Source organism: Mirounga leonina, unplaced genomic scaffold (genome assembly GCF_011800145.1).
Source record: "Mirounga leonina isolate KUSES-001 unplaced genomic scaffold, KU_Mleo_1.0 Mir_366, whole genome shotgun sequence".
Taxonomy (NCBI): domain Eukaryota; kingdom Metazoa; phylum Chordata; class Mammalia; order Carnivora; family Phocidae; genus Mirounga; species Mirounga leonina.
In genome coordinates, this window is record NW_023270709.1 from 5,603,033 (window position 1) to 5,618,173 (window position 15,141).

Sequence of the window (15,141 nt, forward strand, 5' to 3'; positions counted from 1 at the left end):
CCATTTGGGGGAACCTGCCAAAGTTCCAAAGAGATTAGTAGATAGGCAACATTTAAAAAAAATCCATCATGGCTCGAACATCTGTCCTTGGACATGAAAGCATATTTGGCGGGGAGAAGGGGTCATGTGGCCTCTGAGGAAGCAGTGCAGTGCTGGGCTGCAGTAAAGGGGACCACACTGTTCACGTGACCTCCTGTCCCACCGGTCCCACTGTGTCAGGCAACGCACAGGCCAGGGAGGGCTGGCTGGTGTCTGCTCTGGAGCCACAGTGGAGGAGCAGTCTGGTCACAGTCTGGTCTCAAGGAAGGGGGAGTAGAGTTGTCTGCTTCGCATCAGAGTGTGGATCCAGACCGGTGGGCAGAGGGTATGGGGATGTGGATCTCAGCTGGTTTAAAGAAGAACTTTCATTGGAGTTGCTGAAGAGCTATGCATCACCCTTTAGTGAAGTGATCTTAGTTCTCGGATGCACGTAGGCAGAAGGCTCCTGCAGCAGGCTCTCGAGGAGCCTCTGGTTCTCTTGGTTGGCACTATAGGTGGCTCTAACTCATCAAACCACTGACCGACGAGGGCACGAGACGCAAGGTCAACGTACAAAAGTCAACTGTGTGGCTACACGCTAGCAACAAAGAAGCTGAAAATGAAATTTAAAAAATTCTATTTGTAGTAACATCAAAAGAACAAAATGCTTAGAAATTAAAAAAAAGTGCAAGACTTGGGGGGCACCTGGGTGGCTCAGTCGGCTAAGTGTCTGACTCTTGATTTTGGCTCAGGTCGTGATCTCAGGCTCGTGGGATCAAGCCCCGCATCGGGCTCCCTGCTCCGCGGGGAGTCTGCCTCTCCCTCTGCTGCTCCCCCTGCTTGTGCTCTGTCTCTCTCTCTAATAAAAAAATAAAATCTTAAAAAAAAAAACCAAAACAAAGGCAGAGAGTGACAAGTGTTTGTGAGGCTGCGCAGAGAACGGGACCCACAACCTCTGCCGCTGGGAAGGAAAAGTGGGGCAACGGCCGTGGAAATCCTATCAGTTTCTGAAACAGTTAAATGTAAACTTTTTATGTGACCCAGCAACTCCATTCTCATGAGACACAGGAAACCTATACCCCACAAAAACTAGAAGCGAATGTTCGCTGCAGCATTATTCAAAACAGCCCCAAATCAGAAAAAATCCCGACGTCCATCACCTGGTGATGGATAAACAAACCGTGGCACATCCGTTACAACGGAACAGTACTCCACAGTAAGGAGTTCCGTGCTGACACCTGCCATAGTGAGGACGAATTTCAAAAATATTATACTAAGTGACTGTAGACTCCATTTATATGAAATTTTGAAAAAGCGGCGGGGGGTGGAGCAGAGACAAGCAGATTAGTGATTGCCTGGGGCTTTGAGTGGGGACAGGGACAGACTGCAAAGGGCCAGCAGGGAACTTTCTGAGGTGATGGAAATGTTCGACATCTCGATTTATGGGGACGATTTCACTAAAGATCATTGAATTGTGTATTTAAAATGGATGCATTATATGGTATGTAAATTACACCGCAGGAAAGCTTTAAAAGACAAAACCAAACCCAAAACTGTTCCAGCTGTGGGAACTGGGGCCTCCTGCTAACACAAACCCCAAAGCTTCGAGTGTGGGTGGCCAGCCAGGCCTCCCCTCTGTCCCCCCTGCTGCTCAGGCTGGGGCAGGGGGGGTCCCGCTCTGCTTTGCCCTCCGTGTGGCTCGGCAGCGGGTTCCCTCTCCCTGGCGCCTTCCCAGGGCCTTGCTGTCAACAGTGAACCGAGAGTCCCTGCTGTCTACAGTAGGCCCTCTGGCTGGCCAGTCCTGGGTCCACACGAGTGACAGGAACGAGGGGGACTCGGCATCTTGGGGCCCCCCAGGTCAACAGCTGTCCCTAAGGGCCACCGTAAAGTGGACATATCAGAGTTTGGTGGTCAAGACAGGGAGGAGCATTCTCAAAGAATGGAACAGAAGAATGACAATCGTGTGTGCGTGGGTGAGACAATGGGGGGGGTCTCTCTTCCTCATTTGTCACGTTTCATAACAACAAAAGACACGGCTCTCTTCCCTTCTCTCAGCCCCAAATGAGAAAAGGCCTTGTATCTCTGCACATGGGAGGGGGCTCCTCACACCCCTCGTGCTGGGTGGGGAGGCGTGGGGCCCACTGTCCTCTGGACAAAGCCAAAGCCTGGGAGCGGCCAGACTCCTCCCTGTCCCAGCCTCCTCTGTCCAACCTGGGACCAAGCCCCATGGCTTCCAGTTTGGGCCCGTCTGGGTCACACTCCCCTAACCAGCCCGTTTTGGGTCCTCCCACTCCCTGGGGCTCTTTCCTCACCGCTGACGAAGTGACTCTTCTAGAATGTGGAGTGGCTCATGCCACTCCCTTTCTCAGAGTCGGCCGAGGGCTCCCTCCTGCCTCTGGCCGTGCCTTGGCCCCACACCTGCCTGACCTGCAGCCCTGGTGCCCGAGCTCCCTGGCTCTCTCCCTCACTCCCTCTGTGAGGAGGCCCTGGCCACTGCTCAGCTCAGCTCTGCCAGGTCTCTGGCGGCAGCGGTCTCCCGCTGCTGAGGCGGCTCTTCGAGGCCGTCCCCAGGCCTGGCCTGGAGCCTCATGGAGGTCAAAGGTGGTGGCGGCGGCCGCCCGGCCCAGCAGGCCCAGACCACAGGCCAGGCCGGAGCAGATTGCTAAAATGGCCCTGATGATTCCCCCCTCCACGCATTCATACCCTTGTATCTTGAGTGTGAGCTGGACTTAGTAATTCACTTTTCACCAACAAAATATGGCAAAGGTAAGGAAATGTCCCTTCTGTGATTAGGTTACGAAAGACTGACTGCTGGCAGATTCTCGTGCTGGCTTTGATGAAGCAAGCTGTGATGCTGTCATATTCCAGGTGGCAGGGAACTGAGGCTCTCGGTCCAACAGCTAGTAAGGAACTGAATCCTGCTGTTCTGATCCGAATGTCTGTCCCCCCACCCACCCCAATTCATACGTTGAGCTCCTAATCCCCACTGTGACGGTGTTGGCAGGCGGGGCCTTGGGGAGGTGATTAGGTCTCATGAATGGGATTACTGCCCTTAGAAAACACATCCCAGAGAGCTCCCTCACCCCTCCACCACGGGGAGACATGTAATCCCAAAGGGATAGCAGGAAGATGGCCATTGATGAACCAGGAAGCAGACTAACCAAACACCAAATCTGTGGACACCTTGATCGTGGACTTGCAGCCTCCAGAAATAAATTACTGTTGTTTATAAGCCACCCAGTCTGTGGTATTCTGTTTTAGCAGCACGAACACACGAAGACCAATTACTGAATGAGCTTGAAGACCAATCCTACCCTGGTTGATTACCACCCGTGGGAGATGGTGCAGCAGAGGGTCCAGCTAGGCTTTGCCAACTCCTGCCCACAGAAACCGTGAGACAACAAGCCTGTGTTGTTTTAAGCCACTGTTTTGGGATAATTTGTTACACAGCAGTAGATAACTAGTACACTCAGCGAGTGATGGAATTTCCTAGCCTTAGCTATGGAAGAAAAGACAGCCACCTCTCACCCAGGCTGTGATGTGTCACTAGTCTTATGTGTTAGAAAGACTTTCGCCAAGGGAGAGACATTAGTCCTGCTAACAAAGCCACACCATCGTGCTACTGGGCCGTCAAGGGGACACAAGTAAGGAATAGCAATATTTTGGGGGGCATCCCCCAGACACCAGCCCCCTTCCCAGTCAGATGGTCCCAGACCACCTTTTGAAGACACCTCTGCACCCTTCTGTTGGTATTTCTTCATATGCCTACCGTCCTTATTTAGTCTATGAGCTTGTCCAGGGCAAGGATTATTTTCTAGAATATCAACCTGCACGTATTATTTATGCTTAATAAATATTGGATGCTTATGGATTACGGTGGCTTCCTAGGTAGGAAGGTCAGCTCACCCAAATGAATGGGGCGGGTTAAAAATAGATGACCATCAGGAAGAGCGATGTGATGGGAACCAAGAATACGAACACCTAAAATAGCCGCTTCGTCTTTTCGGTCATTCTGGCCGCTCTGGAAGCCACAGGATGTTGCAAGGGACAGATGGATGCCAGGGATAATGGATGTGTTTCCTTGCGGCCTTTAATGCCGGTAAGACATCCTTTTCTCTAAGACCTTCTGGATTTCCGTGGGACCTCCCCGTCACTACGTGTGGACGGCACTGACAAGCAGGGAGGGAGACTGACCTTGCTCAGTGCATGTAAAGTCCACACGTGAGTTAACCTACAGGGAGGGAGGGTACACAGACCCACGGGGAAGGAGGTAGAGGTCAGCATGGGAATGAAGTCTCGCTTCATAACGCCAAAATAATACATCCATAAATCATGTCAAATATATTTATGGTAGGATTAGACAGCTCACGTAAGTATCTACGTGTGTGTGTGTGTAAAATGCAGTCTACGTACGTGTGCATATATAATATGCAATATATCTTGATATATTTTTTCCATGAAAGCAATTTTCTGTTTGGTTTTCTATCAAGGATACCTTGACATTATTCAGTGAGGTTAGGAACACCTTTGAAAGAATTCAGTATACCATTCTTGGCTTTGTGTTGTCTTTGAACTCTCCGTTGAGAGAATGGGGTCATTATTACATGCTTGGCTTTCAGGTGTTTACCTTCCTTTTCCTCCCCTAAAATACCGACTGCATTTTCTGCTTTTCTTCAGATTGTCACTAGAGGGCAGCATATGTCCGTGTGTAAATATCAGAGCAGGCGGGCACCTCAATTTACAGATAAAAGAATTAGGGGGCAAATTTTGCCTCCCTGGGCTTTAGGAGCACACAGAAAATTTAAATATCCACTGGATATCTTTATTTCACTAGTAATAATATCTAAATTAAGGATCTAAAGACCGATACACAGGCAGACTTACTATTAGAAGTAGTAAGCTTAAATTAAGAATTCTAGAATCTTCAAATCATCCTTTTAAACATGTGAATACCAAGCATCTTGCATTTAAACAGAACAAACCAACCTCCCATTTCTCACTTCCCCTCCTGTCTTACTTATTTTGTCTTGACTACATTTCTGTAAAGTCAAGGATAAACAAGTATTTGTGCCAGTTTTGCAGAAATAAATAGAACTGCCAAAAATATTTGGGTAGGAATAATTAACAATATCTGTTGTCATCTACTGAGGCTGGACCCTCTCTATATACTCTTTCTCCCCTCAGCATCACTACCCTGTAACAGGGCCATCATAACTCAGCTCATTTTAGGGCAAAGAGATGAAGGAAGTCTGGCTAAAGGACTTGCCTAAGGCCACGCGGAGGAAAGTGGCCTCTGGGATCAGACACAGCACCATCTGCCCTCATGCCGAAGGTCCGAATCGGAGGCTCGAGGCCACATCCTCTACGCTTCGCTTGTTCTTCCTCCTGCCGCTGAACTCCTAGCCTGCAATGCCTTGGCTCCTTGACCTTAGCATTCGTTACATATATATGTGTGTGCGAGTTTGTATTATATATGTAAATATATCATATATATATATTGAAGACACAAATCTTTAAAGAAGTTAGACTCCAGATGTCACATGACACAGGCCGTCTTTGTCCCTGGTGCCTGTTCTTGGGGCAGAGGACATTAGGGCCCAGGGTCTTAGTCCCGAGGTGGGAGGAGGGAGGAGTTACTCAGAAGGAATTCTCAGAGGAGGCAAGTTCCAAGAAAGAAGTTTCTAGAGAGAGGAGGGGGACAGCCTGAAGGGGAGGAAAGCGGAAGATACCAGGAAGGCGAGCAGCTGAGCTCAGACTGACCACAGCAGTAACAGCCGAGGCCCAGGGGCTCGGAGGGAGCCGGTGTGGAGCTGCTGGACAATGAAATGGGCTTGTTAGCACTGGCGCCTGCCTCCTCTCGGAACGAACCCCTTTGGGGAGGGGTGAGGAGGACGGTGAAGGCCTCAGGGGCTCCCACCTGCAGCTTCCAGATGGACACTGCATAGAAGAGATGGTCCTGCCCAAACAAGCCACCAACTGCTTCTAGATCGACCAGGCCCCGGGGGAGAGGGTGCTGCACAGGGTCCTCCCCATCTGCCTGCAGAGACACCCAGCTCCTGAAGCCTCAGGAGGAGAACTGGGGAAGAGCTTGTTGCCAACGAACAGCACCCAGACCAGGCCTGGGTGGGAGGGAAGCCCTTCTCTGCAATAGAAAGTCTGAAGTGATCTCACGACACAACAGCAATTAGTCCGTTCATTAGACTCTAGTGAGTCTGTCATTCCTGGACAACGGATTTCCACAAGCCTCTGTGCAAAACAGTTCTTATCCTCTTATTTGCTTCTCGTTAGTGAATCCTGGCATCTTCCCCTGGGCTACTGTTCTGGTTCAGAAAGGATGTTTTTAATAAGAGCCTTGTCGAAAAAGGTTCGTTTGGTATTAAGAGAAATGAAGCGCATGTAACCATTGTATGTTAATCATACTTCAGTGAGGAAAAGAAAAAGCTCACAGACCCCAAGCCGCTCAGCCTCGTTTATCTGGGATTTAGCTGTGCGAAGTCGGGGGAGGGGAGGAGGGTCAATTTCTGTCCCTGGGACTCTGCGGGAACTGTCCCTGGGTGTGTCTGCAAGAAAGAGCTAGGCCGCTGAAGGGGAGGGGTGCGGGAGTGACACCAGGACCCCTTCCCTCCTGGCCAGAGACCCCCTTTGGACTCCATTTCCTTTCATCCCTCTGTGAGTACAAAAACAGCACCAAAGGTCAAATATTTTTTCTAGTGTGTCATCGTGGCAAGCTGAATCGAAGAACGTATTTGTTGAATTTCTATCCCCAAATCATCTTGGCAGGTCTGCATCAAAGAGGTGGAGGAGAGGGTATTTCCTTCCATTTAGCTTGTTAAGCAAAATCTAACAATGACTAATGAGGTCCACCAACCAGCACAGTTAAGGGGTGGCCGCCCCCAGAGAAAGGTCCACAATCACACGAATCTGCGGGGAGACTAGCTGGAAAGCCAGATGTCCAACCTTGACTTCTGCTCTAATGAAAGAACCCTCTTTGCTGGATTCTTTGGTCAAGGAAGGCAATTTTAACTAGGTAAAGAAAAGACACAGAGGGAGATGCTATCTGCTTGAGGCATTTTGCAACCTCAAGCATGAAAGAAGCTTCAGGCTGTTCTCTTCGCTTCAGCTTAGGAGAGGGTCGGCACAGGATGAATTACGTGGCATTTAATTGCTTTTTTTTCTTACATACACAATTCCTTGGCATTTTATTCCACGGGCATGAAGTAGCCTTCAGACTTGGCGTGCACTGTAAAAATCTGGGAGAATGAAGCAAAATGAGGTCATGTGAAATTTCTCTTGTCAGCATGACTCCTGGAAACGTGGGAAGAGAGTCCCTGAACCTACCTGCCTTCGCCCAGAGTCCTTCACAGCACCCGAGGGGCTAAAATAATGAGTCTGCACGAGTCCCGCCTTGACCTGTACTGGGCTGTCTTGTTTGCCCGCGTGGGAAATCAGGGTGCATGGGTGTCATCATGCTGACTTCTGGGTTTTCTTTCACAACTGAATAATTGCCTAATTTATTCACAATTTATATTTTCAAAACATATGTGTTTTGCAATGCTAATGATCTTCCCATGCCAAGTTCGGTATGATGTCAATCACGATGAGCCCTTCTGTAAGTCACAAACAGTAATTACTGGGAAAATGACATGAGTCCGTAGTTAAGTGATGCCCTTTTAAATGAAGGCAAACCCTTTTATTACGCTGTAATCTTAATAACATCAAAGGGTGGGTAGCATCCAGGTACCACTATCTGGGACCAGCACCAAGAAAGGATCAGACCTTCCTCCGTGAACTAAGACAAAAGTAGTTAAGCCCAAGCTAACGCCCCCTTTCAGGTGGAACCGTGCAGTGCTTCCTGCACCCCAAAAAGTTCCCTGCTCCCTGCTCCTCTGGCTTCTCGCCTGGACGGAGCCCAGCGTCACGTTCCCAGCTGACTCCCAGTTGCCTCAGAGTCAGGGCAAAGCTGCCCAGCTGAAGGCCTGACGTGCCCGGCGCGCAAGCTGCGCCCTGGTCTGGAGGCCAGGGCGGGACACAGCTGATGCTGGTCCCTCCCACAGGAGCCTGGCTCCACAGCCAGGCCTCTCCTGAGTCCTGGGGAGAAGGCGTGGTGTGGGGCCCCTGCCGTGACCTACCTGATTACCGTGGGGGTGATCTCTGCACAGAAGAACACACTGAGGCTTCCCACCGCGTGGGAGGCAAACATGCCCACGATGGAAAATGTGATGGAGAATTTGTCCTTGACACTATCACTCATACCTGAAGGAGAATCAGGGGGAGACGGTGAGGGGGGCGGGCAGAAGCGAAGGGAAAGGGAGGCTGGCGAGGCGGGCGGGGGGTGCAGAGACAGCAGTAGCACAAGGGACAAGGGAGGGTCCAGGACCACACAAGGGTCTTCCCCCTTCCCCTTTCCCCAGGTCGGGGTGCAGCCTGGGGCACTCAGCTCCCTCTGGAGACCGAGGTGCACCTCGAGGTGGAACAGGCCAGACCCTCTTGGCAGAAGGCTTTGCTGGGGTTCCCGTGATTGCCTGCAGGCCTGGAATGCTGGGGCTCACATGCACTCAGCCGGGATTTGGGAGGCCACCAGCCGTGCCTGGCAGGAGGGGAGGCTGGTGGTCTCCCCGGGGCTGTAGCAACATCCCTTCTCTCCCAGCCTTTGGAGGAACAAGGCCTCCGCCTCCAGAGAGCCCCGGCTATTCTGGCCTCGGGTTTGACCCGTCCAATACCCAGGACAGGCTACGCTAGGTTGGACGGAAGGGAACAAAAACTCCAGTAACCCAAACAGAAGAATTTATGGCCTGGGGGCACAGTGCTCAACCCACCCGGGCACCTTGCAAACGGCGCCAGGGTCTGACCACACACCCGGGCAGCGTCTAGCACAGAGCAGTGGCATGCGGCTGGGGTCACACATCTGGGGCACAGCCCAGGTCCCGGCAAGGCCATATCCTGAACGCAGGGGGTCTCACAGCTGGCAGTCTCGGCAGCACGGGCGTGGGGCAGGCCAGGCACGTGCGACCAGCAGCTCCGCCATCCCCGCGGCCAAGGGCAGCGAGCGGCTGTGACGGACAAAGGGGGACGGCAGCTTCCCCTGGCGGCACAGTCAGCCGGGCGTCCGGCGGCCCCTGGGGCTTTCTCATGTCACCCAGGGGCCGTCCGTGAGACCAGCCGCAGCAGGACCCCGGGCTGGCTGCCGAGGCCGCGGGGACAGGCGAGGCCATGGGTGCGAGCCGGGCACAGACGGGCAAATGAGGGGCTCTTTCTAGAGGCGGGAGGGAGTAGAGAATACAAATGTATGCTCATAGTGTCCAACCTACGGCCAACTTCAGCTGCAACTCTTGAAGGGTAAGGCGAGAGCGGGAGAGAGACAGGGAGGGGAAACCACAGGTCTGTGAGTCTTGACGAAAAGGCCCTTTCGGGTGCAATAAAAAGTGGTCAAGCGCACCGCACGGACATTAGGGCTCACCTGAGTCTGGATGCTGGCTGTATTTCCCAATCACTGCGCCCCCAGGAATGACGGCCCCACGCGGACGGGGAGGAAGACAGTGGGTCAAGGGGAGGGGAGAGAGAAAGCCCGTTAGGGAGGAAGCCACTACTGCGCTTTTCCACGTGACTGGCTTCTCAGTGAGCTCCCTTCCAGCCCAGGTTGGCCCCACTGCACCCCCCACCCCCGCCAGGCCCCCTGGGGAGCAGGGCCAACACCTGCAGGGAGCCAAGTGCTAGAAGGATGCAGAGACCTGTGGGTGAGAGAGTCCCCGGACACGGGATTAGCGCCCGGCTGAACAAAGCTCCTTTTGTTTGGAGGGGAGGGCGAAAACCCCTCCGGCCTCCAAATGTGGGGGAAAATGGAACTCTTCAGAACAGAGACGCCAGCAGCTCTTCTAGACCTCAAGCCGAAGGGTCAATTTCATGGTGAGCCGCTGCTGGTCCGTGCTCCAGGGAGCAGAAGGACCGCGGGGCAGACCCGCCGGGCGGCAATTCCGGCGGCTCTGGGCCTGATGCTCACGGCCTCTCGTGTGCATCTAGGTCCCGGGCCTTTCCTGCTCAGGGACAAAGAGGACACCCGTGACACTCCCAGGGCTGCCCCTCCCTGCACCCAAAGCTCGGGAGCTTGCACAGCGCTCCCAGGCAGGGTAGCGTGGGCGGCCCCCACCAGGGGGACAGACACCACTTCTCCGTTTTCCTTATTTGTCACAGCTGAAAGTAAGACCCGTCTCCCAGCAAGAGGCAGAATGCACGGGAACGTGACCAGATTAGGAAAATGGCTCCCGAGTTTGAAAGGAGCTGTTCTTTAATCCAGTTTGCACGACGAGGTTGAGAAAGTTTTGAGGTTTCTCCTTTTTCTTCTGTTCTGGACACTGACTCCCACACCTTGGAGGACGAGAGGGCCTTCTGTTTTCTCAGCAGCTCTGATCTGTGCTGCACCTGGACAGCCCTAGAGGCGAATCCCCAGCCCTCAGGTGGGCTCTCCTTGCGCAGGAGGGGAGCGGTCCGCGGCATCTGTTTCCCGCCGGGTCCGAGCCTGCCCCGGGAGCACGGTGCCTGGTGAGAGAAGGCTCAGCTGCCCGGCTCTGGCGTGTCTCGTTCCGGGCGGGTCGGAGGGATGCCCGGTGCTATTTCCCTGCACGAGGAGCTCTGTCAAGCATGCGGCGGGCAGCTGCGGGAGCTGCAAGGATTCCCTAGTTTTTCTGTGGATTATTTTTAACATTCACTGAGGCATTCTTTGGCCCAACGACAAGCTGATAAACTTGGGAACAGTTGCTGAAAAGCAGTGTCCCGACACAAGGGTGTCAAAATGTCCCCCTGATTTCCCATGAAAGAGCGCTTTGTTCTTCTCGTCACGTGACGTATGACACACAGTCTGGCCCTCCGTGAAGTCATGCCCACCAGGGCTCGGCGGGCCTCACGTGCTGGGGATGATGGTGTAGCCAGGAAGGCTCCCAGTTACAGCCCCAGGGCCGGGGGGGGGGGGGTCGCACTCCGTCAATGGCAGTCACCAGGGACATTCCAGTTCAAACCGGTCCCTCCCAAGGCACTTTCCTCAAGCTGCTGATTTTGGAATAATAGCTCAGGTCACAGAAAACTTTCCTCAAGTCTCACCCAGCTCTGTCCAATACCCTTTGGTCATAGGCCAGCTCCCCCGCCCCAGGCTCTGCCCCCTCCCCCCCCCCCCCGCCCCCCGGCCCCAGGCCCATCCCCGCCCCCAACCCCACTCACAGTTGAGGAGCCCGAGCTGCAGGAGCGAGGCCAGGGCCGTGAGGATCATGAAGAGTAGCAGCCCGCCCCTGCGCCCCAGGAACCTGACCACCACGCACATAGCCAGGCAGGATGCCAGGGCAATGCTGGCCACAGTGTAATAGTCGGCATAGAAGTTCTCCAGCAGTGGCACCTTCACCTCGTGGCCCATCATGCTCCGTGCAAAGCAGTGGTGGATCCCGTAGCCCGTCAGCCTGTGGGGAGACACACAGCCGAGGGGGGCAGTGGGCAGGCGGACAAAGGCAGGAGGGATCATGATCAGGAAACAGAGAGGCAGCTCAGCATGTCACAGAAAACATGCTGTCACCACGAGCGAGTGTATGACCGGGTGCAAGGCAAAGGGACTTCAGAGACGTGACAGGAGCGTGCCCCTCATGGGGGGGGCGGCGGTTGCGGTTCGCTCTCCTCCGCCATCCCTTTAGCAGAAGAGTGGGGGTGTAAAAGCAGTGAGACCCTCGGTTCGAACACCATCCAACAAATCCATCATGCAGGACAAAGCACTCCCCACGCATCAGCTCACTTCGTCCCATGTCGGCCCCCCCAGGAGCTCCTGTCAGACCCATTTCACAGAAGGGCAAAAAGGCCCAAGGAGGTTAAGCAGCTTGCACCAGTCTACCGAGCTGACAAGTAACAACTTCAAAGACTTCCTGCCTATCTGGGCCTCTGCCTCTTCCTGCCACATTCAGGGTTCTGGAAACTTGGGGATCCATCCAGAGAACTACCTACTTAACCCATTCCTGCTGCTATTGACAAGACACGCCCTGGGAAAGCCACAGGAAGTCAGGCCAAATGAAGACATCTAGTCTTGGAGACTGTTTCCATTCTTAATTTATCACTGTTTCCTTCCCTCTGCCCTGGGTCAAGCCTCTTTCCCACCCCCAGAGGATCGTATAAACCTGCTGGGAAACGTGTGTCCGGGCCGCTGGAGGCAGATGTCCAGTCTGGGAAGCGGGAATCTGAATGCACCCGGGCCCCCGACCCCCACTCCCCGGGAGGCTGCAGGTGCATGCACACCACGTGGGCAGCGCCCTGAATGCTCATTCGTGACGTCAGCGCTCGGCAGCCGGCCCGGAGCTAAAAACCTCCTTCTCTCCCAAACCCTCTTCCGTGCTTTGGGGAAATCGAAGTGCTTTTATCACACCATGAGGATGCGTCGAGGTCAACTGCAACAGACCCCTGCCCCCGCAGGAGGAAGCTGCTGTTCGCCAAATGAGCTCATTTCCACTTGGGAAATCCTCCGCAGAGGGCCTGCCCGTGCTGTCCTTTTATCATCGAGCAACTGGTGGAGACTGGGTTCACCTCTGCGGATCCCAGATGACTTTCTCTGTTTCTCAGCCTACTGAGGTCTCCGGGAAATCTACCTTTTTGTTCTGGGAGGAAGGCAGTCTTCTGACCACAACAGGTAACAAGGTCAGAAGCATTAAACAAGCAGCCTTAAAATGGAAACTTGGCATCTCCTCTATGTCACAATTTGTGGTTTTTCCCCCGAAATAAAAGTTGGAGAAGTCATTCCATTTTTAATGGTCCCGTTAGCCTAGCTAGCCAGCGTCTGAGACTGACAACAGCATGGTGGCCGTGTCCGGAGCCGGCTCTGGGCCGGGAGGCTGAGGCCTCAGGGCTCCGGCCCTGACCCACCGTGTGCCTAGGGCCTCCGTCTCCCTGAGTGTAGGACAGCGTGTGAGCAGGAACCCCAATATCGAGAGCTCATTAAGTAGAGCTGCTTCGATAGAAACAGCTGTGGGGAACGGTAGGACCAGAGCCCTGACCCTGGGCCTCGCTCTTTCCGGGACAGCAGTCCTGAGGCCATTCACAGATGAGTGTAAAACTACCCCCACCCCACAGCCTCTAACATCAAATAAGGGTTAACAACCCCCCACCTTAGATGACCTCTGACCCTGAGTGAAGGCCACCTCGTGTGGTCAGGGAAGGGCAGGGTTATTGAGCTGTGAGTCAAGACGAGAAAGACCTTCTCGGTAACACTGATGCCGGGGCTTAGCCCAGGGCCTCTCGGCAAAGAGCAAAGCCCTGGGCTGGCGGTGGGAGGAGGAGGGCCCCACTGTCCTCTCCTCTAGCCCCTCTCCTTCCCAGCCTCTCCCTGACCTCTACCCTCTCCGTGTCCCTCTCGCGACTCACGAGTTCACACACAGGACCACGATGTTTTTCCACAGGTTCCGGGTTCCCACCACTTTCACGATGCAGACCTTCTTGGGCCTCCGGGAAAGCTCCTTCTCCAGCTCTGCAGGGAAAGAGAGCCTGTGACCTCTCGGCAAGACCCCGGACAGGCAGCCTCACAGATGTTCCCGACTTTGGGCATCATGACGAGGGGAAACTTTTTTTTTTTTTCCCCCGTTAAGCTAGGGGATAGGGTCTGGCTCTGAGGTTAGAAAAGGCGTCCACAGAGACACCAGCTTTGCAGTTCAAATTTCCCTGTGGGGCCTGAAGGGAGCCACGGCACCCCGTCAGAGTCCCCTGCCGCTGCAAAGCCTTTCTTGCCAGAGAGGCAGGACCCGCACAAATAAGCCATCAGGGTAGACGCGCCCCGCTTTGCCTGAGCACAAAACTAAACGATATTCTAGGTCACAGAGGCACTGATCAGGTTCAGGCCATATAAAAACAAGTGGTTCCTGTCCGTCTAGAGTCTGACCCGTCTGCCTCGCCACGCTCCTGTGCTCCTTAGCTGCGTGGGCAGCCTCTCCAAGTCCGGCCTGCACACGTGAGTGCACACATGTGCACAGAAGGGCAGACCCAAGCGTATGCACGCGCGCGTGTGTGTACGTCTTCGCCAACAGTCAGAGGTCTTTGCGACCCGAGCAAGACAAGGCAGTGTTTTGCTCAGTGATGTGACCACCCCCCAGGGCATGAGACGGAGTTTCTGGGCGGCTCGGACCAGCTCTGAAAGCCGTTCTGAACAGACTCCGACAGGCAACTCCAACGCCCCGCTCACAAAGTGGAGCCGTTTGCCGAAGGCCGGGTACCGACCCGGCAGCCTCACAAGAAAGCTCAACACAAGGAAATGCCCCAGGCTCCTGGAGCTCCCTGAGCGCCTGGGAGTGGGGATGTCCCACATTCAGCCTCCGAGGCCCCTCCCCGCTCTCCCAGCCAAGCGGGTCCTCAGGACTCATTCTCTACTGGGGAGCTTGAAAGGCAAAGGGAGACCTAGCCCATTGCTGGGTGGCTGGTGCTCCTCAGGCCGTCAAGGCCACGAGAAATAAGGCAGAGGCCAGAGGAGGCTGGGGAGGGGTGACCACTAAGTGCGATCCTGGATGGGACCCTGGGACAGGAAGTCATCAACGGAGAGACTGGTGACAGCCAGGGGAAGGCTGGGGTCAGTTAGGCATACCGTACCAGCGGCAGCTTCTCGACTGAGACAGGGTCCTGTGGTAATATGTTAACAGTGGGGGAGATGGACGGAGTGCAGAGTATTCAGAAATTCTGTACTAGTTCTGCAACTTTTCTGTAAACCTGGAAGTATTCCAAAGTAAGTTTACTAAAAAACCCAAACCAAACAAACAAAAACAAGCAGTAGGGGTGGGAAGGCTTCTGAGCTTGGAAGAAAGAGAAGTACCTCAGGAGAGACCCCAGAGCAGCGTCTGCAGAGGGGACCGAGCTACGGAAGTGCTCTCTGGTATCTCTTAGGGCCATTCCTACCCCTGGATGTTCCCAGTTCGACTCTCCTCTTCTACCTCCTTCCTGCCAGCCCATGGCAGAAGGGCCACAAACCTTACTAGTTACACTTTGGAGGAAAATATGTTGCTTAACCAGGAGGGTTTTTTTGGATCAGTGTCACCAGCTGGGGCAAGAAGGGAGAAGGAAGTCTTTCGATGTCTGAGGGATGCCATGCCACCTGAGTTTCCAGAACTTTCTTCCTTCCCCTAT

General features: G+C 54.0%; 1 protein-coding gene across 4 annotated transcripts in view; it reads right to left on the bottom strand.

Annotated features, from left to right (window-relative positions):
- Positions 1-15,141, bottom strand: part of SLC22A23 (solute carrier family 22 member 23) — a 178,524-nt gene that overhangs the window by 1,749 nt on the left and 161,634 nt on the right. For 2 of the 4 annotated variants that reach the window (XM_035030747.1, XM_035030750.1), the window contains exons 6-9: positions 13,399-13,501; positions 11,227-11,459; positions 9,476-9,508; positions 8,148-8,271 (exon numbers count right to left, since the gene is read on the bottom strand). In XM_035030747.1, coding sequence (XP_034886638.1) covers positions 8,148-8,271; positions 9,476-9,508; positions 11,227-11,459; positions 13,399-13,501 — 493 coding nt within the window. Of the gene's footprint in view, positions 1-4,142; positions 7,626-8,147; positions 8,272-9,475; positions 9,509-11,226; positions 11,460-13,398; positions 13,502-15,141 lie in introns of those variants that run through there. The other 2 variants (XM_035030748.1, XM_035030749.1) reach the window with 2 other exon arrangements.